Genomic DNA, 25,801 nt, shown 5'->3' on the forward strand with positions numbered 1-25,801 from the left:
GAAATCATCATGAGGCATTTTGCATAAACTTAAAGTGACCAAAAGGGTTTTCACAACTTTTTAACAAGCACCCGAAAAACTTGGCTTTTAATACACAATTCTCAACTCTACACAACTCTACTTTTAACTCTTTCGACTCCCAACAGATGCTCTAAGGACACTCAAGGCAAGCCCCAATGGCCATGCAGGATATACGCCTACGTCTTGAGCCGCAGCACAGCACAGTTGCCTTCTCCTCGTCGGGTGGCAGCACTTCGACATCGACATCTCCATCGCCGGCGACCGTGGAGACAACGCTCATTGAGACAGCCGACACAACAACAGCAACAACTTTAACTTCTAGCTCGCCCACAGCGAGGCCTCAACTGCTGCCAGAGCTAAGCTTCAGGTAAGTTGCATTCAGTAAGCTTCGCCCAAAAGTATGCAACAATAAGTGACTCTCCACACAGCGAACCAGCAACAACAACACAACAGCAGCAGCAACAACAGCAACAGCATTATTATCATCATCATCATCACCATCCGCATTCGCATTCGCATCCGGCACAACCGAGAGCACAGCCGCGACATCACGTGGAGCAGCTGCAGCTGCTGCACAGCCACCACACGCATAGCCACGGACATGGTGGAGAGCATCAGCAATTGCCACGCTCGCCCAGCTCTGAGGAGGACAATTCACCAACAGAAATGAATAATTGTCGTCGTTTGGTTGATAAACCACCTCTGGTAAGTCCAGTTTTTCGCCCTTTCCTCCCTCTCTCTCCCTCTCTCTCTCTGTTTTTTCAATAATACCCCATTGAGCGTTGCATTCTGTTGCCATTACGATTCTTGTACGAGGACTTTATATACCTGGTACTCGAGAGGATTGAAGGGAATTATAGACAAGTTTGACTAAAAAAAAGAAAATTAGGGACAGATGAAAATAAGGTAGCAAAAAAATTTAAAGAAAGCTAAAGAAAAAAATACCATAAAAACAAAGTAAAAAGTGAAGCTTGAAATGTGCAATTAAGCAAATAATAATTAAAAAAAAACCTGAACGGAAGTAATCATTTTAATATACATACATCTTAAGGAAATAAAATAAATTATTATATAATAAATTGCAATATAACAAGTCTAATTTAAAATATATATTAAAATAAAATATAAATTGATTTATAATTTCCAAAAATAATAGGAAAATAAACCATATTTCAACAGTAAAATTCTAGTCCTTAAGTCACGCTCATCATTATTCTTAATATTCCCAGAATATAATGTAAAGCACAATCTGAGAACTGAAAATACAAATTGAATAGAATGTTTTTCTTTAGAAATATTTTCTTTAAATATTATAATATTTGTTACTATTCGTTATTTTAAATATCTACTAATTAAACAAAAGTTTAGTGGGATTAACTTCTGAATTCATTTAAAAAAACGTGTAATAATAAAAAATAAATTGATAATATTTAAAGAAAATATTTCTTAAGCCAAAATCACTTAAACACTTCACAACACTTCAATTTCAATTTCCTTCTCTATTCACAAAAAAGTTAGTACCGGGTATTTCAAATTCGTGGACACTCCCCTCTACTGCTTACTTATATTTGTGTTTTTTGCTGGCCAGCACAATGCATAAATCTGCTTACGTTGATGAGCAAGATATCGAATCGATACGAGATTTTATGAGATTTATGATTGCCTTTTGCAGCTGGCAAACGCAAACGCAACGCAAAAGGCGAAGCCAAAGGCAAAGGCAAACAAACCTGCCTGAATTGAGACGTAATCTGAGTGAATTGCAAAAATGCTGCATACTTTTGGGCGTCTTTCAATGCAATCAATGCGCCCCAAAAGTGGCAGAAAAGTAGCAAAACTTTGCACAAGTATCATTAATATTGACAACTTGGCAATTTCTTAACAAGTTTTTTGTCCATTCTGCGAAGAAATATGATAGAAAATTGAATAAAATGGGAAAAATATTGATAAATATTGGCATAATTAAACGTAATTTGTATTGAGGCAATTCTCATATCTAGAGGCATAAATAACAAAAGAAAATGCCATAAACCGACTTATGTGATAGCATCATAATTTGTATGGCATTTGTTGACGCAATTTATAATTGAATAAAAGTGATTAGAGATTTTCTACATCTTGAAAGTACACAGTAAAAAAAATATTGCAAATATGGAATCTGTATTAATTTGTCACTACTGATTTTCTTTACCCAATTTAGAATTGAATACAAAACTTTGATTATAAAATACATTTTCTAAATTCTAACAATATATCAAGCTCAATTTTCTCTTCTGCTTTGTCAACTCCTCCGTAAACGTTTTTACCCCGAACATCAACTCCTTCGTTTATGCTTTGCTGCTTTCTCTCTTACTTCAACACTTTGCCAAGCATTCAAGTTTTCGATTCTACTTCATCATTCATCCGTAAACTTTATGCACTTGCTTCAACACTCCCAAGTGTCTCGACTGCACACTTTAAAGTGCGCTTCGAATGCAAATTTAAATGTGAGGGCACAAAAAAAGCTTTTGCAAGGGAATTGCCGTCACTCAAAAATCAAATGGAATTTAGCAAGCACTTGCCAGGATACTCCAGTTAAAACCCAACAACAAGAACAACAGAAAAAATGGGTTTGCCACTGAACAAGACCCGAAAGCATTCATTAAATTAATTTGCAAAAATGCAAATTACGAGCTAACGGCACTTTGGCACGTGCCAACGGCAAAAACAAAAAAAAAAACAACTGAAGCAACAATAACTGTGCAGCTGTGAAGTGCAACGCGCCATTTTGTAGTGCATTTGCCCATCCAACCAAAGTGCTAGAGTGCGAAAGAGAGAAAGAGTGAGAGAGAGAGAGCGGACGATGAAAAAAGTTTCAGGCAGCATGTCAGGCAAATGGCAGCCAAATGCCGTTAACTTAGTGACTTTATGACACATAAATCGCAGCAACAATTCCCACACAACTCTGTCGTTGTCACACACATAAAGAGAGACAAATACAAATGCAAATGCAAATACACATACATGGACATCTTTAGGCCTAGAAGAGCAGAGAACAGAGAACAGAGAGCAGCTGACAGTTGCAGCAGCTGCTGTAGGCAATGGGGTAAAGTTTTGATGCCAACAACAACAACAGCAAAGCGACAGACAAAAGGTGGAGAGATAGCGAAAAAGGAGCAAATCAAATGACAGTGCTAACAACTAAGCTCTCACTGGAAAGAAGTGATCGACTAGCAAATACTTCGCGAAGTGTGAATAAGTCTCTTATACAAACACAGATTGCGAAAAAATGTAATAGAGTTAATAGAAACAAGCAAAGATATTTACGCTGATATTATTAAAGGATATATATCATATTAGTACTTATGCGAATTGTTGAAAAATGCAATTGTAACTAAAATGGAAAAGAAATTCTATCCAAGCATTATGAAGTTTACCAAATAGTTGTCCGAAATACTAGGCTTAATTTATACAAAGTCAATAAAGATGTCATTACAAAGTGAAAATAATAATAACGACGATTAACGATTAAAAAAAAAAACTTAAAATCTGGAGCTTCTAGTGAGAATTCTTAAAAATAAAATATTCATTTAAAGATATATAGATAGAAATATGTATCCTTTTGAAACTTACATATTATCAATATATGGAAATAGATGTCTTCTTTTGAATTTAACGTACATTTCAATTTCAATAAACTTTTATTATCCTTTTTTAATTTTTTAAAAGTAAACAGTCTAAAAAAAATACTTCTACTACTACTACTCCATTTATAGAAGCTGCAGTTCATCTAAACTAAATCAAAAGCCGTTGAGTTGTCGAAAGAGTTAGTCAAGAAAATTGTCAACATTTTTTAAAAATTAAACTCTACTCCTGAAATTTCGTCAATATTAATTAAATTCTTCATTTTAATATTCAATAAACATTCAATTACACTTGGCATTTTTCAATATTAATTTAATTTCTCATTCAACTTATTATGGTCAGTAATATTCAATAAGAATCAATTTAAAATTGACTATATCATTTCCATTATTAAATTTTAGATCATTTTATTTTGCATATTAGTTAATAAAATACCTAACATTTTAATTGAAGTTTACTATGTCATCTCAAATCTGTAATCAGTTGCAGTCTCTACAACTCTTCCTCCACAATATTAATAAGTACAGAGTATAACGAGAAGTACTTTACAAATGCTTTCAACTTAGACACGCCCACGCCCCCAATTGTGCCATTGTTCCCAATGCGCCTACCTTGTCTTTATGTCTATTCTTCTACTATTCAACTGCATTGCAATGCATAGTGAATTTTTGGTTTTGCTTTCGCCTCTGCTTTTACTTTAGAAGAGATATTTACGCCTTTTGCTAGGCAGTTGTACGCCGGATTTGTTGAGCAGCACCTCAGCACAAGTGCCGCCAACTCTTGAGCGCATTGTCTTCCGACTAAGGACTTTGCACACAACGAGTGCCTGACTACAACTTGCCAAAGCCTTTTCCAATGTCATTAGCATAATGGGGGCATTAGGTTGACTGGATGACTGTCTGTCTGTCTGTCCGTCTGCCTGCTTTGCACTGATTGCATACTTAACGATGGAGAACTATGCTGAGTACCAATTCAATTAGCTACAATTGGAAAAAGATGCACATTCAGAGCCATCAAAGAAATGCAGTCGCAAAAGACATGAACAAATTCATCAAACTATCCGATTGACATGAGAGTAGTGCAAATTAAATTTCTTTCGACTCTTTTGAATCTTGACAATAATGAGAAAATTTCAATGAGAAAATCGTAGTGACAGTTTTCAAGAAAGTTCAGTCAACAAATTAGTTTTTCATTCTATTCTATTCTTGGAACTAATTTGAAAAATATCAATTCGTTTAAGTGAAAAGTTATTCATTAATTTTGTATACTACGATAAAGATTGCTTGAAATAATTTTAAATAGAATGAATAAGAAAATTTCTATAGTTTGTAAAAAAAAAATTCATTAAATATGTAAAATATATTTTTCAATTTCTAATACTTTTGAATACCTTCGATAATACAAACTTCTTCATACTAAACTATATAATTTTTTTAAAGATTTTTTTGTAAGAATACATAGTTTTGAATTCAAATAAAATTGTGTTTAATTGCAAGTTTATTAATATGATTTTTCTTCACACTCCAAAAAAGTTGTTCTAAAGTGTTCGTGAGTTAATCAATAATAATAGAAAGTTCATTAATATGAAATTCATTCATATGTACTTAAACTTTCTTAAGTTAGTCAACGATTAAGCACTTATTTGATATAGTATTATAATTCAAGTTGTGCTACTTGAATCAACAACTGTTAATTATCAAAGTTTAATATACAAATTCAATTAAACATAATGCCAAAGTTTATTAACCAAGTTAATTAATACAAGTTCAGCTTTAGGGTCGAAGCTTTCGAATTGAGTAAACATTAAGCTTCCGAGTTCCTTGGGTTAAGCTAAACTTCACAGGAATTAGTTTGACGTACAAATTACGTTTATAAATAGCCAACTAATTACAACACTTGATGCATGAATCTTTTGAATTGACCATGAAGCTTGGCTGAATGAAGCCACAGAAGATTCCCATTCAATACACCTATATACAGGACTCAAGGTAAACTCAATAGGCAACAGGATCCTTATTGAAGGAAGCCACATCAAAAAAGGCATTTTAGCATTTCCCTCTGTCTCTCTCTCTCACTCATTCCCTTCGGCAACTACATAAAATCAACATAATTATAACAAATTAGGCAAATAACTTATAAAGGCAAGAAGCAGATAAAAGAGAGAGGGAGAGAAAGAGAGAGATGGCAGCAGTCAACACTTGAGCAACTGTCTGCTAATTGGAAACGCTTTAAATGGGCTCACAAAAAAGCAGCCCCAAAAACTTTGTGCTTCAACTCATTTCAAAGTAATTTACCGCAGCCGAAAGCCAAAGTGTGGCAAGGCAGCCAGAGGGGTGTGAAGAGGGAAAAGCTTCGACTACATAGTTAACATTTTATTGGTAACCAAAAATGTTACACATCGATTGCAGAGGCGCCTCCTTGTTGTTGTCTGGCTTTGTGGCAGGCAACAAAGCAACAACAACAACGATTATAATGGCTAAATAGAACTGTTGAGGATAAACTAAACTGCAATTATTGCATTGCGTCAAAAACTTTCCTCTATATCTCTGCTCTGTGCAATTGCAATTGTGGTAATGGTTTTATTGGCTTACCCCTGAAAATCTCTTTTGTTGCAGGTTAAACGTCTCACCATGGGCATTGGTTTGCTGCGGGGCACCGAAGACAGCCGCCCCTTGGTGCACAACACCTGCTCGTCGTCGCTCAATTCGGGCTCATCGCAGACCATATCCGATGGCTATGTGAACGAAGCCATCTGTGAGCCGGACAAATATGTGGCAAGCAAATTTGGCGACTCCTGTCGGCAATCTTTGACAGCCCTGGAGACGGCGACACAACGTTTGCACGCCGAGTTGCCGAACAGCAAGAAATATTTGCGCGAAACCTGCAGCGGTAAGTAGACGATGCACTTTCACAAATACGAATCACTTTTGTACACTGAACACTTTTAATTATTCACTTTAAAAAAACAAAACAAAAATTAGCACTCGCGTAACATTTTTGGCGCTTTAATTAGTTTTCTACGCGCCCAACAGGGCTACGCAATTGTTTCACTAAGCCCAGGGCTGTCTTTAAATTAACGGACAAGTAATCAGCGCTTTTGTAGTTCGCCGATAACTTATCGATTCACCTAGCAGTAGTTTGAGTTAGTAGTTCAGATTTAATTTATCGATTCATAACGGACGTCTAAACGACGCGTCCTTAGTTCCTATTAGTTCCTAGCAAGCTTACTACTAATTTAAGCTAATTTAATTTCGATTTAAGTAAATCTCTCTTTTATTTTGAAACACGTTAGATAATTTATCCAAATTCTATTTCCTTTACATCTTCTTTAATAGCCAACTCGAGTCCCAAGCTGTTTGCCAATAATTCATCCTTGCGTTTAGACAACCTAAGTCTGGCAGAGCAGCAGGAGCTAAAAGGCGCTGCCTGGTATCAAGCAGGCATACCACGAGAGATCTCACTGGAGGTGCTGTCACGTCAAAGTCCAGGTGCATTTCTGGTGCGGCAGAGCAGCACAAAACCGGGATGCTTTGCGCTGTCGTTACGTGTGCCGCCGCCATCGCCACGAGTAGCTCACTATTTGATACTGCGCACACCGCGTGGTTACAAGATTAAAGTAAGTCTAAGACTTAATAATTTACATTGTAATCTAAGCGTTTAACCTTAAGGCCTACCTTACGGCTTTACTTGTTACTTGTCAATAAGCTAATTCATGTATGTAATTAAGTTTTGCCGTACGGCTGCAGTGTAAACTAAGTTTTAACTGCTTGATAATTAGAATTAAGTGTAAGCTGTTACTTTAAGGCTTAGGCAAATTCCTGTCCTTATCATAAAAAAGTAAATACATACATATAAGTGTACACTCTGTTTAATCTACTTATCAGTTGTAATGCACTCAATGTAAACTCTGTTTATGTTTTTTGCAGGGATTCACAAAGGAGTTCAGCTCGTTGCGAGCACTGATAACGCATCATTCGGTGATGCCAGAGTTGCTGCCCATCCCGTTGACGTTGCCACGCCCCGCACATGCCAGGGCTCAAGCGCAGGCGGCATATGGAAATGGCGGCGGTGACTTTGAGATGTACGGCTCGCTGAATGACTTTCGGAAAATGATGGCCGATTTGAATGTGTGACCGTTAGGCGCATCTAATTAATTAAGTAATTATGTGACGTTGATTGAATTAAGCTTCGCCCGGCTGAGCACACATTGTTCCGCCCTGTTGTGAGACCCACAAAATGCCCGCCTGTCTGGACAGGATAACAATCTGTTTAATTTGCTTAATTGGCTGTGCTGACGGTTGACGTGGCTACCAACGCTGATGCCTCCCAAAAAAAGAACCCCCAACAAAAAAAAAAGAATCAACAACAAATAGAGTTAAAAACCATTTTTATGAAAATTGATAATCAAAGCAGGAGTCAACATACATATGTATGAGTGTGCAGCCCTGGGGCCAGCAGCAGCTGCGGGGCTTACACACACACATACACTCACAAACAATGAGGCACAAAAAATAGCGAGCTCAATGATGATTTTTTTGCATCTGAAATGAATATGTAAACGGACATTGCAATTATTTTTGGAATATTTTTATTTTTTTGTTTTGCATTTTAATTTGCACTGAGTGGCAGGTGCTATACACATCTGATTGAAGGCAACGGGATTTTAAATGTTAATGCCAATGGGCGAATATCGGGGGAGTCTTTTGTAAAATGTTTTAGCAGCCGCCAGGGTTTAGTTAGTAAAAAAATTAAAAATACCCCCACACACACAAACACTTAGTTTTAGCTGAATTTATTATTATGAATGTATTCAATACAATAATGCGACAATTATTATGAAAATGCAGACAAAACAATTAAATGTGGTGTAATATTAAACAATTAAGTAGCTAGGTTCATACAAAAAATTATGTTTAATGTATGTAATTTGTGTAATAAAAAATCTTTAAAACCAGACAACTTCAACTACTTTACTCCAACAATTCAAATTTATAACGCTCATAAATATGCGCGCCAAGATGAAAACAGCTGTTCGACGAGGGCTGCCTATCTGCATCGGAAAGCAACCGCTTTTGCTGGTCACACTATTTTCATCGATAGCAGTCGTGCAGCTGTTGGGCGCATATCGATAGACATATCGAATATGATTAACATTTGCAAAATCAAACGAAATGTTAAAACAAAAACAATGTTAACGCTTAACAGAAGAAACATAACCACCGAACGAGTTGGGCGTGCGTCGGTATTAGTGCTCGCTGCTTTTTCTAATTTGTTTAAATAAAAACTTAAATACACAGCGCAGCGAGACAGGTGCGCTCAGTGGTTCGCCGGCTGCTCAAAGAGAGAGTTGTCATTGCGGAGAAGAAAAAACCCGAAACGTCCAAATCAATCGAAATCGTAGCGCGTGCGTTAAGTCGCTGGGCAGAGCATATTACAACAACAAAAAGCCACAGCAACAACAACAAAAAGTAAATGTACATCAGTTAAAGAAAAAGCATTTAGCCAATATATTAAACATATATTAACTGTGCGTTATTTGTCGAATAAATTAGAGAGTGTTCGTCATCGTCGTGTCGGTGAGTTGTTTTTGTTCAATTTGTGGCTGACTTTCTGATGCTGCTGCCGCTGGCTGCTGTTTTTGTTGGTGGTTGGCGACGGTGGCAGCGGCGACGAGACCAGGAAACTTTGCGTTTTTTTGCCACATGTATTTTTATCGTATTTGTGTACTTTATCGATTACGTCGGCGCGCTCAGCATAAAATGAGAGAAGTGGCCAGGAATGAAGATGAAAGCCCGAAGATGCGTGTGTGTGTGGGACCGTGTTTGTGTGTGCGTGTGAAGCAAAACGCGTGTTTTTTTGCCTGGGCAGCGCAGTCGGCATTTTTGGTGGTGTGACAACATAAAACAAATACATACATATACGTATGCACACACATTGATATAAAACTATGTATGCGTGTGCATAAAATACAAAAAAAAAACCTTTTTGGTTCATCGGTAACAGCAAAAATTTCACTAGAAATTTTGAAAGCGCGCTGGGCCGCGAAAATATAAAAAAAACCGGATATGATACTCAAAAAGCTAAGCTTAAACAACGGCAGCCAAATGAAATGAAATTACCTGAGTGCAGTTGTGTGCGTGTGTGTGTGTGCCAGTTGGAGAGTGCCGTGAGTGTGTGTGTAAGCGAGTGAGTGAGTGCATGCATGTGTGTTAAAGAGAGTAATACTGTTTTCGTGTGCGTAGCCAAATTGTCGCGTGTCTGGCATGCAATTAGGCATTCAAATATGTACAACACATGCATATATACATATGAATGTATGTATTATATATGCTCAAGTTTGTTGTGTTTGCTGTTGTGGTTGTTGTTGCTGTTTGCATTATTAGCAACCACCACCCGCCGCATCCACCGGCACCTGACAACCGCCTTCTTGCAGTTGTTGGTATTTTTTTTTGTATTTTCGCATTCTCTGAGCTTTGGCCGCACGAGACTTGCCTGAACGATTGAGGGAATGAATGAATGAGCCAGAAGCGGCCGCCAGACTGGCGCGCGCCTTAGCTTCCATATCTTCTCTCTTACACACTCTTTAGCACTTGTGCGACAAGTGCATATAATATGGGAACGAGGGGGAAGGCACGAGCCTGCGAAGCTGCGTTTTGATGGAAGGTGTGAAATGCGGAAGAAGGCGCCATTCATGAATGAGTTGCATTTGTGAGCGCAAGGGAGAGAGAGTCAGCATAAGCTCGCTCTCAGGCGCTCTCTCTCGAGAGTGTGTGTGTGACTGTATGTGTGTGTTTGCATATAAAATCAATGGACACATCTGTGGGCGGCTGTGCGCATCGGGCAAGGTCACACTGAAAACGCGCGCTTTTTGTTGTTATTTTTTTGAGGCGACAGATTGAAATAGGGCAAAAGATTAATTTTTATGTTTGCGACAAATAATATATGGATTTTTATGTTTATAACCTCTGATAACGCACAACATTTAATGACAATCGAATAATAATTTATGATTTCCCATTATAGCATTATCAGACGCCCCAGCAACAAAAGGTTTTTAAGGCTCATCCCTACGCTACGCTTAGAAAATAAATAAACAGGCTGCACAATGATCAACATGGACATCAGTGTGACGCCCAACTATTCGTATATCTTTGATTTCGAAAATGATTTCATACATCAGCGCACACGCAAATGGATGCTGGAGAATTGGACTTGGGTCTTTTACTATTGCGGCATTTACATGCTTGTCATATTCGGTGGTCAGCATTTTATGCAAAATCGGCCGAGGTGAGTACTCTATATAAAAACATACATATATATGTATATGTGCAATATCTACTTATGTCACAAGAAAACATGTGTTTATTTTGGAGAACTTGAAATTTGCATTGATTGCATAATTTCTGTGCACGCTCACTTTCCATCTACATACATTAATGTATTTGCATTTGTGTGTGTCGCCAGCTGCATTTGTAGTTGTGTATCTTTTGTTGAAATTCGACTGCTTGCGACATTGGGTCGAGCAGCAAAATAAAAACAGACCTTGAACCCGTTGAATGCATTTGTTGTATGGGTTTTGACTTGGATTTTGTTGCCACCTCTCAGTTTGAAGTGTGTCCTCTCTCTCTTTCTTTCTTTCTCTTGTCTTTTAAGGAGGCTTGTTCGTAATCTCCTTACGCAAGCGAGATGACAGCATATTGATTATTTTTGCAGTCTCCTGCCGGCATAATCTAAGATTGTCTGTCTGTCTGTCTGACCGCTTGTTTCTAAGCCAGCTAATTGCACAGTTTTACAGTCAGCTTGTTCAAACTTGGCACAGAGAAGGTGCCCTATAAGATGTAGTAGATGTGTGACATTTTACAAAGTCGTATTACTATAGAGCCAGAAATATGACAAATTAAATAATGATATTAAGAACATTAAGTTAGCTTAAAAGAAGCTAATAAACCCAAGTAAAAGTATCGTATCAATTTCTTACGAAAAAATTTTGCTTGTTCGCACTTCAACAGCTTTCAGTAGATATAAGATTTTATTAACTAAACTAAATTTTCTAAAGAAAAGAAAACCTGAATCTAAAACCCATAAATAATATTAAATTGTCGTGAATGAATTTGATATAAAACAAGTAAAAATAACAGATCGACACTGTCTGGCGATAATTTTTTCGCACTTGAACAGCTTTCGGGAGATATAGACTTCCCGGTAAATTATTTTACTGTAAGAACACAACTCAAAACTAAGCTCCATTTCCGAAAGAAAAAAACCTTTCATTTTATCTTGATTTAGATAGTACTTGTGTTGTGCGTTGAACTTTGCACGCGTCTAACAATCTTTTTTGGTTTTTGGCAGCTTTGACCATATTTACGAGTAAACACCTACACCAGCTCCCCCTCATTATAAAACCCCCAAAATAAAATTGTACAGACCATGTTTACCTGCTGACTTCACCCAATCGGAAACTCAGCAAAGCAATGAGTAAGACAGAGAAACAGAATAGAATATACAACTTTTTGGGGAACTTTGGACTTGGATATAGATATAGAGGTACAACTATAAGATTCATACAATGTGTCGTATCTTTCTAATATCAAATGTAGACATTACTTATTGTTTTTTTTTTAAATGGAATCTCGTGCAGCTGTCGATTGTTCGTTTTGAATCTAATTATATTGTTGACTGTTGCTTGTTTCTGTTTTTTCAATAGCAATACTAAGTGGTTTAGTCGTTAATCTTCAGGTGCCGTTACTCCCTCGCTCATTACAATTTCCACGTCTTAATGAGTGAAAATTATAGGCAATCACAAGACATTTCCGTGCTCAGTTGGGGTCAAATTACTACCGAAGTCAAGGTCCATGCACATTCATTTTTCTTGACTGTTTATTGCACTAACCCAAAAAAAAAAAATTGCATGTCGAATTACCACAAAATTGTTGCAATTTTTCTTTGTTTATTGTTGCTACTGTAGTTGTTGTTGTTATTGTTGTTGGGGTCTGTCAGTGCAACTGTCAGCTGTCTGGATTGCAAATGTGATGGGCGATTATATAATACAAGCATTTCTAATTGTCGCCAACGCCAAATTCAATTGGCGCGTGACATGGCATCTAACTATGATTTCACTCTATAGGATATATGACGTCGAAAAGTTGTACCTACACATATTGTTGTTTATTGTCGACATCGTGCCAGGCTGTCCAAAGTATCCAAAGTATTTCATATCTTTGAATTAAGACTTCAATCGATTTATTGAGAGAACTTTGTGTAATAAAACAAGTAAGAAAGCTACAGTCGAGTGTACTCGACTGTGAGATACCCGCTACCCATTTTGAATAAAAGCAATATATTTTGCGGTATTATTCTCAAAATATACCAAATATACTGCAAAAATACTAAAAATATACCAAATGGTATATGTGGTATATCGATATAGTACCGCATTCAAAATATACCATAGACGGCACAATATACCAGATTGTCGGTCAAAGCAACTCAGACCCATAGTAAGTAGGCGTTTTTGCCCATACAAAAGTATTTCTTTAATTACTTCCACAATTTTTTTTCCGATCGAAACCAAATTTTCAGGGATCATAACTACTATAGCTATTACTGTATATACCAAAATTCGTAACTCTAGCTTTAAAATTACGCTTGTTATTCGATTTTTTTGATTTGCAGGGGCGGAAGTGGGCGTGTCAAAAAATTTGAAACAAACTTGATCTGCGTGCAAACATATCAAATGCTGTCGAAAAAAAATTATAGCTCTATCTCTTATAGTCTCTGAGATCTAGGTGTTCATACGGACAGACGGACAGACGGACGGACGGACAGACGGACATGGCTATATCGTCTCGGCTGTTGACGCTGATCAAGAATATATATACTTTATAGGGTCGGAGATGCCTCCTTCTACCTGTTACATACATTTCCTGCCGGCACAAAGTTATAATACCCTTCTACCCTATGGGTAGCGGGTATAAAAAAAACAGTTTTTAAAGGAAAGTTAAGTCAATTGACAACATTATTTTGGGACATTGAAACCGGCTTACGTTCCTTTTATAATGAAATGGATTTTTTGTGGGGATTCACACAGAACTCGGAGATTAATAATTTACATTCATTAACTTCAATTCAATCAGAAATGGAAAAGTAGGTTTCCATTTATAATTGAATTTATAGCGAGAGCAATAATATAGAATTTTGTGAATAAATAATGAACTAATGTTTTTATATTAGAACACGAAAAGTTCCTATGCCTTTATTTTTTTGTGGCTACAGTTGAGTTTTTAATTAAAAACAAGACTTGCCTTTAAATATATCGCTTAATTATTTTAAAAATTGGTAAACACTAGATATGTCTTCATTGAAGCAGAAAATATTAATTTTATATTTCAATGTAAAAAGTATAGTACAGAGAATAAAACTTTATTATAGAAATATTTTAATCTGTTACCAAAAAACTTTCTCTATATACAAACAAATAAAGAGTTCCCTACGTAATATATAGCACACTTTGGGAATTTCAGTTATTTGAAGTATTCCCGACATTGTAGTGCCACACTTAACACGAAATTCCATTGGGGGCCTCGTGAAATTGGGTTTCTTATCACAAATTGCTTGTCTTCTAGCCTGTTTCATAACGTAACGTTGTCAAAACGCGCTGCTGCTCATCACCAATTGTCATCCAACCGAATTGATTGTGTTGACACACATCGATGAAGCGCATTATATAATAATACGTATTAAACCCACTCTTGAGACAACCTACGCTCCTTTTTGATGGTTTTGTTTTATATACTATAGGGGCTTGGCAATACGCCTAATTCTGTGGCTTTCCAAAAAAAAACATTCAACAAAAACCAAAACAAATAGTGGCATTGGCTGTTGGTTGTTTTACACTTTGAATGTTGTTTCAATATTTACCCACACGGGGAAGTGGACTTAGGTACAGTAAGGTGTGAATTTAAAGGTAACTCTCTAAGGGAAAAACACGACGAGACGGACAGAGTCCAGTTGTTGATGGGATGCACTTTTTTTTATTACGCACGTCATTAAAAACTGAGATCATCTTGCAGTTGTGTCTGATGATTTTTATCACGTTGCAAAAAACAAATTTGAACTTTTAACCCCTGAAAGATTCCTTGTTGCCCTTGAATATGTTAGCGGGCTATTTGTTGTGATTTTTCTATGCCGCTAAGCGACTGTTATCAGCTAGTACAAAAAAAAAAAATGAAACCATGTGCGAGTCGTCAACATGTGGTGTGGAGCATTCATTCTTATCAGACTCAAAATGAAATTCAACGAGTAGTCGTTATACTTGTACTGTATGTGGGGCCCTGGAAACAACTACAACAAAATAAATTAAATACATAAATACCACCATGAGTTGTTGTCGTAATTGTTTATGATATCATTTGCAATGATTCACTCAAATGTGGGGTAAACGATAATTCGATCGCCGGTTCTCGGTTCTCTTCAGTCAAATGTTACCTATACGATGTACGTGTGCAAATATTTATGTTTATCAATGATAATGCAGCGGGGGAAATTGCAATAAATTTGCTTAACAAAATTCTCTACTGTTTTGAATACTGTTTATAAGCAGATTATTTGACGCATTTCAACAATTTAACCGGTCTTGCAAATTTTTATATTTTGCCAATTGTTTGATCCCGCATATTTGGTTTAACCTTCACTGAAGTCAGCACGTATAATTTTAATTATGAGTTAACTGAATGTTATTTATTGAAAAAATATAATGTATAATAAGTACAAGTTCACTGTAGAATTTTCCCTTTGAAGAGTCAATTCAAAGTCATTTAAATACGACACACACAAGCCAAAGGCATTTCCAGCTGTTTCATAATAAATGAGACCACTGTGACAGCAACAAGAGCACAACATGCAAAAAGTGGGTGTGTCCCTTAGCCAGAGAGGGGGGATGGACGGATAGAGTGGAGCAACTCGCAGGACATTCAATTACATGCATGAAAAGAGAGAGAGGCCGAAAGAGAACATTACTGCACGTTTCTACACTGTCGCACAGGGCAACGTCGCCTAATTGGCCTCAGCTGCTAAAAACATGAACAAAAGCAAACATTGTAATTGCCATAAGAGGTAAAATAACAAATCTCATTCGCTTGCTCGCTCTCTCTAGCTCGTTGAGAGATGTGCAAATATTTTGTAGCCCAGTGTTTGTTTCGGCCTCGGCGCGTGTTTCGTGTACGTGTGCATTTGTCTCTCTGTATGTCCGTGTGTGTCTGTGTGACAGCATAACTGTAAGTGTGGGCGGCAGACAAAATATGGCGTGACGCTGTGTGAAACAAAATATCGTTCAAGTTGGCAAGTGTGCAACCTTATTGGGGAAATTCGTTGAAACGCACAATCGTTTCTACTTAATTCACATTAATATTCATAAATCACTGCATTTTGTTCTTAATTAAAATTAAATTAAAAAATAAAATCACAATAAGTAGCAGTTTTAATGAGAACTTGAAGAATTTCCTTGATTTTTGCACAGTTAATTCTCATTTGTAAACATCACAACACCTCGCTTTTGTTAGCTAACTGCCGGCATTACTCACACTGTAGACAAAAAATTGATTTATTTTTTTTGCGCCAGCTCACATAAAATGCGAAACAAATGTTAACGAAAGAGTGTATGGGGAAATTACATATTGGGAGTTACATGAGCCCGCCTGCTTCATAATAAAGCCCAGCCTTTTGCCCCTTGCTTCTCTCTCAGTCTACTCTGTCTCTCATTGCTCACTCAACGGTGCAAAAAGTCCTTTAATGTGGGCTCAGCACGCAATCCAGTAAATCTCCCTCGAGCCCATGAGTCTTTAAAGTTGTGAAAGACGCGTAAAATGAGTATGCTCGAGTTTAAGACACCTTGTAGGAAAATTTTTTGTTGTTTCTTTTTGGTTTATATATAGTTCTTAATAATAATGATAATTAATGTCTTACTGACCAAAAATGTTGATAAATAATGTCATTTTTGGAGAAATGCATCATGTCAGTGATATTAGCTAGATGCATTTCTTTTTATTTAAGATTAAACGTACTCTCCCAGAAAAACCATGAAAAAGAAATCAAATAAACTTAATAGAACCTTTTTTAAATTATTCCTTTAAAACTATTTCCTTTCCGTTTATAGTATATTGACAATAAAGATTGTATATTCCATTAATTAGTACACATTTGCAAAGATGTGCTGTCCTAAGCTTTGCTTTCTTTCAACAATATATGATTCACTTGCATTCGAGCTTTTTATCTTCTCTATACCACCATTAGCCTAATATACTCAATTTACAAGCATTCAGTTACAGGGTGTTTAGTAATTGTGTAGTTGCTGCTTAATGTTCAAGTGTGGAGTTCATCTTCTGTTGGGAAAAATTACATAAAAATAATTGAGCGTCGACGCTGCCATGACGTGTTGAATGGGCGTGTTTTGTTGCAATAATTAGCACAAAGCACTTGCAATTACAAGCGTCAACAGCAGCAGCAGCAACAATAAGACTTTTACATCTTTTTTTTAATTTAATCGTATGTAACAATTACAAGCAGTAAACAGAAAAGACAACATCGAAATGCACGAGAGCATTGAAATATTTGGTGGAATAAAAGTGAAACTCACTTGACTTTGAAATTTACCGTTAGCGTTGACAACTCGTAGGGCGAGCGAGAGAGAGAGACAGATAGAAAGAGAGACGGAGAAGTGAGCGCTATCTGTTGTAAAGTGTGTCATTCAAATATTGACCACGAGCCGAAAACAACAAGAGAATGGAATGCAATCAAAGAAGAAATGCTGATTCTGTTTACCTGGTAACACGTAACTTCATTCCACACTCTTTCGCTCTCTCTCTCTCTCTCGCTGTCTTTCTGTGTTGCGTTAATAGAGAGCGCGTATTAAGTTGACTCTCTCGTAGTTTTACAGCATCTGTGTACGATCGACAATCACGCCACTTTTACTTTCGTCACGAGACGATTTCATCTTCTTGCTTAGTGTTCACCGTTTGTTATTTATTTTTGTCAACTTCTCAACCCGTTTCAATCGATTTTTATCGCTCTATCTCTGTCATGCTCCCTCACTCGTTTCGACCTTTAAACATTAACAAAATGCGCAAAATGCGGCACATATTTTTGACTCGGAAATGTCACAGCAAAAGCTCAGCTTTCTGTCATGTGGGAAGCGCAAGGACAAGCCAATCAATCGATTTAACAACGTTATTACATTTGCATTCTCATTTCTTTATTTTTTTTTTCATCGGAAGTACAAAAAACACGCTATTGATAAGACGGTTTGCAGTCTCTTGCTGATAAGAAATATTTTAATGTATTGCTAATCTGAAAGTGACACCTGGCGTCTGGCAATCTTAAGTATTCTCATAATTAACTCGAGATTAGCAATTTGGATTGGATTTACTAAAGTCGAGAGGCTTAATTTGAAGTGCTTGATGATTAATTATTATAGTGTATATAATGATTGATTCTTCTTTTTTCCCTAACTTTCCTATTATTAACTGTTGCAAACTTGAACTTTCAGCAAATTTCACAAGCTACAAAAAAGTATGGAAACTGGTCAATAGGGCAGCTAAATTGAATGATTGACTGCATAATAATTAAGTAAAATTATAAATGCAAAAACAAAAACACAAAAATTAAATTGACTGTAACTAAAACTGGGAAACCGCAAAAAATGTTGTAATGCCAAAAATATGTTGGCCAAATTTAATAAGAGAGAGAGAGAAACAAAAAAATACAAACTCAAACGCGTCAACGTCGAGACAATGTTGCGAATTTCTGGCCCAAAGGCAACACGATAAAAGTGCAAAGCGGCCATAAACAGAGACAGAGTGTGTGTGTGTGTGTGTATTTGGGAGTGCATAAATCAAGTCCAACAATAATAATAATCAACATTTGATTTCGCCTCGTTTCGTATGTTGCTCTTTCTCTCCATTTGTTTACAGTTTGCATTTTGTGTTGGCTTGCATAATTTGTGTAGAGTCCAGTTCATTGCAAAATCAGGTTTGCAGCCAACTCTCCACACAGGTGAAAGAGCGAGAAAGAGAGAAAAAGCTCTCTCTCTGGTGTCGTCGCCTTAAATTTGTTTTTATTTTTTTTTGTTGGCTTATGCAATTTTCGCACAAAGTGAAATTGGAATTTTAGGGTCGTCGTCGTCGTTGTCAGTTTGTGTCTCTTGCCACACTTTTTCCACATCTCGGCAAGCACAAAAAGAAAGTCTACGTTTTTTGTAGGTTATACGCAAGCATCCATCAGGCGGGCAGATCGCTTCACCCAAACATGCCCCACAAAACATCAGCAACAGCAGCCCGGACACAAAGTAGGCGCCGGTCCGCCGCCGCCAGTGCGAGGGGCATGCAACTTGGGGACGACCTGTACCCTCACAAAAATTGAGCTTCAAGGAGCGAACGCTCGCGCGTTAAGCTCCTCTGCCTAGAAGCCAAGCTGCCAAGCGATTAGCAAGGCAATATTGGTTTTCCTTACTCATTATGTTTTGGCACAAATTGCAGTCGGTGGCCAATGCGCAGCTGTTGCGTGCGCCACCAGAACCGTTTGGGAATTGCTAGGGTAGTAAGCGTTAAAAATTCCCAACAGCTTCACGGCAGCAACAGACACTAGCAAATTGTGTTGCGGTCGTTAAATGCGACGATGACTGTGACAAACAGTTTTACAACGCAAAGCGCGACTTACTTAATGCGGGTTAATAAAATGAACTAACCTACATAGATAGATACATATATATATATTTAAAACTGTATATGACGAGAACGTGTGTGTTTGTGTTTGTGCCACTTGAGTGACCAGCATACGCAGCTTAATTGTCAATTTTATTCCCCTCGTTGAAGCTATCACAATTTAGCACTACGAAAATTGCATAGAGAGAACAGTTGTAGAGATTTCTCTACACACTCTCCACCCGTCTCAAGTTGTAAAGCGAACATTTTTTATGATTCCATTAATTAGAATTCCGCTTAAGATTGTTTCTGATTTAACACATACTCGCTATCTTTATAACCCAGCGCTGAGTAACTACGATCCGAAGTCCGCATAACAAAACCTATTTTGTACGATTCCGTTAATTCTGGAAACTTACGCACAAATTCAGTGAACACCTGTAAATTTAAAGTATGACACCTGCAATATATGGTATAAACTATATCAATTTGATTAATATTGATGTCGGAAATAATGTCTCAAATGTGAACCACAAATTCTTATAATCAAGATTTAGTCTGAAAGAACAATAACAAATTTCTATTCTTAAGGTGTGTAAAAATAATGAAATTGCTTATTGTTTAGACTTAATCTCATTCATTAAAGAGTCACTGTCAAGGACAAAATGCGCCACAATTTAAGAAAATATATGTATATATTTGGCGGACCTATATTGGTATATACTCCACCTTTCCTAAGGGCAGCCTACCTAGAACATATTTAAAGTTTATATTTAAAGCCTAACTCTAGGGAACTGAGTCGCATTTCCTCATTAAATAACTTTCTAATTAATTAATTATAAGCTCACCTTAACACCGTTTAATCCAAGTTGAAATTTATGCAAATTATAAATAAGATTAAATAAATGCAGACCTTTTAAATTTCCTATTTTTATTCTGATTTTTAAAGTATTCAAGGTCGAGTTTAAGCTAATTTTATATTCACTATACCCCTATTTAATGCAATGAATTTAATTATTAACTCAGTACTTGATTTGCTCTTGAATTTCGTGAGAATTCAGATATTCGACAAATCTTAAGTTATACAAATTCTCGACCCGAATACCCCTGTCTGTAAATAGGGAAGCATACATATGTTTATAGTGTATAATATATGTATGTCTATTACGAAACAGAATTCAAAAACACGCCACATTTCGTCGTCGTCTCCGTCATCAATTTCCGATAAGAACAAATCACTTTTTTGTAGCTTTAGCTTTTAGCAGACTGATATTACTTTTTGATTTTTTATTTCGCTATGACTAATTGTCCGACAACCTTATCGGACTGATAGATTTTTTTGCGTAAGGGCAGACAAAAAGTTTGCACAAAAAACAAAGTGTTTTTGTTTGAATTGCAACTTAATTGGAATTGATTAGCAGCTGATCAAGTGGCTGAGTCGATGACTGATTTCATTCCTCCTCGTGTTATTATTATTATTATTTTTCCGTCTGTATTTTTGAGTCACCCCATGTCCAGCGAGACGGGCACGCCCTTGAGTCATGTTTCTGTGCCGGCAAAACTTTATTCTGCGAGCGAGAGAGAGCCGCAAATTTGACAGCGGTTTAAAGACCCATTAAATCTGCTGAAAACGCAATCAAAATGCAAAACATGTTTAAACGCGGCGATTTTATTATTAAAGAAATTAAATTAAATTAGACGGGATTGATTATGGATACGAATTTTAACACGTGTCGAATTTATGGAAAACGCCAAACAAGTTTTCTACTCGTGCACGTCAAGGCTTTAAAATTTGTATATTAAATGGGAATTATTGATTTTTGTGGGTACTAATAACTACTTAAAATAGGGGATGTACTTATTGGGGAGATTTAATGTCTTTAAATAGTGGGTTTTAAAAATAATATAGAAGAAGATAAAGTTTAATTATTAAATCTTATTAGGTAATAAAAAGATGGAAAACAATGACAGAGCTGCAATCAATTCTATATTCTATTTACTCAAGTTATTCCACTTCCTGAGATGTATTCACACGTTGTGACAATCACTTTTATTAATCTCAGCGTTTGCGAAAATCATACGATCACAGATCTCAGCCTCTGATAAGTAAAAATCGAATTTGAAATACTAGAGATCAGCCTTGTTTCATTAACCTTATTAGGTTTGCTTCCATGAGTGCTCAGTTTGCATATAGCTAATAGGCCGATTTGGCTCGCCCTCGAGCTAAGTGCTTGAGGATATAAACTTTGGGTCTATCAGTTAGTTAAACAACTAATGAATTCTCAATGCGACATCGGCCTTTTTCGCGTCATTGTTTTTGCGCAAAGTACTTGATCTTTTCCCACCCGCTGAAACTGGCTTGAGAGTTTGTTGATCTTTGCTTTATGCAATGCAAATTTACATAATTTAATGATCAGACGAAACAAAACCATTCGACATGCGATGCTGTCAATTGAATGTGTCGATAAACTTATTTAAACATCTAATTCGAACAATGAATAGAGAATTGAGAACGCTTTAAAAACCCTATAAAGTAGAGCATATTAAGGTAATAATAAAATTATCTAAATTTCATAGAAGAGACTTTTCCGGTTGTGCTTCCATTACACAATTTAAATATTATATATTCAATTGTATATTACTCGAATCATTATTCTTATCGCATATTTCCTAAAACTAATTAAATATTAGAGCGTTTTTTTTCTGGTTTGATTTCAAGTATACCTTATAAATATTATACATGCGAATATATACAATTACTTTAACAGACGATGAGTGAGCAGCAATTTAATAACCTTCTTCCTAAAATGTGTTAATAAAAAAAATTATGAGTCTCTAGGTTAATGTTGTTTAGTCTAACAGCTGCTAATTATAGAAGTAAGTTAATCATACTTTCGAAAATCATATTTAGGTGTGCACCTAGCTTATCAGTCTATGTGTATATAATAGCTTATTTTCACTTACTTATGGGATATGTGTAGATCTGGGCTCATTAACATTAACAGTTGAGTACTCTTAGGGCATTGAATACTCAAAACTTAAGTAATTACTTTTCAAAAATAATAATACAGTATTACAAAAATAATAAATGGCAGAAATATCAAATTTAGCGCGTATTCTCAAGTCGATGATACTTGCTGTTGATTTTCCAAACTGAAGTATGCATTATTTTATTCGCAACCTCTAGGGTAGAAGGGTATTATAACTTTGAGCATTCTTTGGTTAACAATAATATTTTATGATATATATTGAATATATAATATAATACATCTGATATATATAAAAACCTTTAGTATATTTTGAATGTAGTAGTATATCGATATACCAAATATAGCATTCGGTATATATTAATACGTCTCCGGTTGGTAAACAATAAAATATATTTAATATTCTATGGTATATTTTGAATATAGAAGTATAATGATATACCAATATTGGTATATTTAATACTCTATGGTATATTTTTCATGACGTAGTATATCGGTATGCGAAATATAGCCTTCAGTATATTTGAGTACTCCTTCGGGGTAAATAATGTCGTAAATTTTAAGAACAATACCGAAGTTTTACTTTTTTTTTTTAAATCAGCAATCGAGCCTACTTGCATTTGTAACGATATTTACCATATATCAAACTATGTATAGTACATAGTGATATCGTTAAGTCGAAAACACTCAATATCATTAAGCGTTAGCACTTAATTAAATGAATTCTATAGAGCTAATTGCAACTCATTTACAAAGTGCACTCAAGACACTATTCAAAGTAGTGAAACTTTAGCGACTAATTGAGCAATACGTATTTATTTGTTTGCAGATTTCAACTGCGAGGTCCGCTGATCATCTGGAACACACTGCTGGCGATGTTCAGCATAATGGGAGCCGCTCGCACGGCGCCCGAGCTGTTGCACGTGCTGCGTCACTACGGACTTTTCCACTCTGTCTGTGTGCCCAGGTAAGTTTGCTATTTTATCACAAGGTCAGCAAGCAAAAAATGTGTTAGCTGTAACCTGATTTTCCAGCTGCAATTACTTAATGTGCAATCTTTTTCTCTCTCTTGACAGCTATATTGAACAAGATCGCGTGTGCGGTTTCTGGACCTGGCTCTTTGTGCTCAGCAAATTGCCGGAATTGGGCGATACGATATTCATCGTATTGCGCAAACAGCCGCTGATCTTCCTGCATTGGTATCATCACATTACAGTGCTGATCTATTCTTGGTTCAGCTACACAGAATACACCAGCTCGGCTCGTTGGTTCATCGTGATGAACTATTGCGTACATTCGGTGATGTACAGCTATTATGCATTGAAGGCAGCACGGTTCAATCCACCACGATTCATTTCGATGATCATCACGTCACTGCAGCTGACGCAAATGATAATTGGCTGTGCGATCAATGTGTGGGCCAACGGATTCCTCAAGACACACGGCACACAATCGTGCAACATATCGCAGCGCAACATCAATCTGTCCATTGCGATGTACTTCAGTTATTTCGTGCTATTCGCGCGCTTCTTCTACAAGGCGTACCTGTCGCCCGGTGGCCACAAGAGCCGCCGCATGGCCGCCTCGTTGGCTGCCCAAAATACCGCCAAGCTCTCCTCCAGCCCGCCCCCAACCACAGCTGCCGAATCGCATTCCAAATATGTTGGTGACGATGCCCAGAATGCGTATCTGCGCAAGGCCAAGGCGCAGTAAGCTTGCAACAAGAGATGATGATGATGATGAAGAAGAACGAACAACCGCAACTAACTACTACAATTACTTCTCCTCCTCCTCGTCGTCCTACTCCCCCCTCACACTCATTCACTCACTTCTACACTACAAGAACAACAAACTGGCAAACGCCCCTCACATCATTCGCCTCCTTTTACTCACCTAACAAGGCTAAGGACATTTATTTATGCAGTACCCCAGGTGTAAAAGTTGTTTTTTAATTTTAAACGGGCTCCACACACACACACATACACACATCAGGAGCAGAGCGACGCACACGAGAAAGGAAAAGAGAGGAAGAGAGAGAGGGGCGTTTGAAAGAATGAAATTTAATTATAAGCATAGAGTTTTACCAGGCGGCTGGCTTATACCACATACCAATAAACCATATAAATATATGTATCTAGCTAGAGATATATAATTATGTTTATACAATGTCATGTATATATAATAATGAAAAATCGTAATTTGTCAGCAAAAAACACGTTTTGTAAAAAAGTTAGCAATGGATAATGATCAACTTTTCGAATGCTTGTTTTCACACTCCTCTCCCCAACTATATATTATATTATAACATATCTATCTTATATAGTTGAGGCGCTACTGGATTAGCCCCCAAAAAACAAACAAACAAAACAAAAGAGTCAAATTATACAACATAATTTTATTAATTTCTGAATTTCGTTTTGTTAATTCGAAAACTTTTTTTTTTTTCATTTTTTTTGGGCCATGAATACGTATGTTATATGCCTATACTATATGAATATATATAATATATGTATCTCTCTATAGCTATTATTGTGTTGGAACCTAGCAAAAAGTAAATTTTTGTAGCTGGATTCGTAACGTAATTCTTTAAGTCTTGAGATGATGTATTTAAATAACCAGCATGATAAAAGAAAAAAAACAGCAAGAAAGCCGAAAAAAAACAAAAAACGAATATGCTATAAGTTTAGTACTTTCCAAAACTTCTTGTTGTTCAACATGATTCAAGCGCAAATTGTTATATGTAAAGTAATCAATTGTATACAATATTTAATTTAAATAACCCACGTAGCCAGAAGAGAGATGGAAAAGATGTCAAAGAAGATGGTGCAGGGGCATGCATTTAGTTTCCTTTTGTTTCGAAAACTTTTCTTCGAAATCGAAAGTTTCTACACCGCAAGCAAGCAGGAAAGAAGCAAAGATTAGGTCCTTGAAACAAATACAAAAAAAAAAACAACAACACAAAAATAAAAGAAAAACAAAATAAATGTTTAAATTATATATTTATATTTCTAAGCAAACAACAAAAAAAAAAGAAACAAAAACAAAATGAAAACGTAAAAGCAAATAAGCAAAAGAAGTCCTACTTGAAAAGTTAATTTAGTTTAAACAAAATAACAAATCGACGCAAGAATGAATGACTAGAAACAGAAAGATATAAAGAATTCGACAGAGGAAGAAACCGAGAGTGCGAGAGAGAAAAAGAAAGATGCAGCGCCAAAGGATAACTTTTGGGGATCCTTTGAGCCAGTCAAATTTGTAACTAAATTCAAAAAGTAAGCGAACAAATTGAATTTTTTTGTCAGGTAATACAAACTAAAAACAATGATGAAAAGCTAAGAAAAACAACGGATAAATAAAAACGTAACAAAGGAAAAGGAACTGAAAATAATTGTTTTTATTCTATGGGATTAGTTTACAATATTCTTACAGAAATTTACAGCGTTCCTGAATTCTGAAGACTAATTGGAACTGAAGGAACTT

At 36.3% G+C, this 25,801-nt stretch overlaps 2 protein-coding genes and 1 non-coding gene across 4 annotated transcripts in view; 2 read left to right on the forward strand and 1 right to left on the reverse strand.

Moving 5' to 3' along the window:
• LOC133842860 (EGFR adapter protein) overlaps nucleotides 1-9,088 on the forward strand; it is a 28,720-nt gene extending 19,632 nt beyond the window's left edge. The window contains exons 2-6 of the mRNA XM_062276140.1: nucleotides 147-388; nucleotides 450-726; nucleotides 6,258-6,531; nucleotides 6,978-7,258; nucleotides 7,569-9,088. Of these exons, the coding sequence (XP_062132124.1) occupies nucleotides 177-388; nucleotides 450-726; nucleotides 6,258-6,531; nucleotides 6,978-7,258; nucleotides 7,569-7,775 (1,251 nt within the window). The 5' untranslated portion in view covers nucleotides 147-176 and the 3' untranslated portion in view covers nucleotides 7,776-9,088. The remainder of the gene's footprint in view (nucleotides 1-146; nucleotides 389-449; nucleotides 727-6,257; nucleotides 6,532-6,977; nucleotides 7,259-7,568) is intronic.
• On the forward strand, nucleotides 8,928-25,397 carry LOC133842864 (elongation of very long chain fatty acids protein 6). 2 transcript variants are annotated; one of them, XM_062276144.1, is made up of 4 exons: nucleotides 8,928-9,218; nucleotides 10,666-10,929; nucleotides 23,151-23,288; nucleotides 23,398-25,397. In XM_062276144.1, the coding sequence occupies exons 2-4, from the start codon at nucleotides 10,748-10,750 to the stop codon at nucleotides 24,032-24,034; spliced, it is 957 nt and encodes a 318-aa protein (XP_062132128.1). In that variant the 5' UTR covers nucleotides 8,928-9,218; nucleotides 10,666-10,747; the 3' UTR covers nucleotides 24,035-25,397. The 2 variants fall into 2 exon arrangements, with proteins under 2 accessions (XP_062132128.1, XP_062132129.1); XM_062276145.1 differs by having other exon boundaries at nucleotides 8,929-9,110.
• LOC133846615 (U12 minor spliceosomal RNA) lies at nucleotides 18,939-19,160 on the reverse strand. Its single transcript, XR_009894956.1, has one exon. It is a non-coding gene; the product is annotated as a U12 minor spliceosomal RNA (small nuclear RNA).
• Nucleotides 25,398-25,801: the final 404 nt, after the last annotated feature.

Source organism: Drosophila sulfurigaster, chromosome 3, assembly GCF_023558435.1.
Source record: "Drosophila sulfurigaster albostrigata strain 15112-1811.04 chromosome 3, ASM2355843v2, whole genome shotgun sequence".
NCBI classification, from domain to species: Eukaryota; Metazoa; Arthropoda; class Insecta; order Diptera; family Drosophilidae; genus Drosophila; species Drosophila sulfurigaster.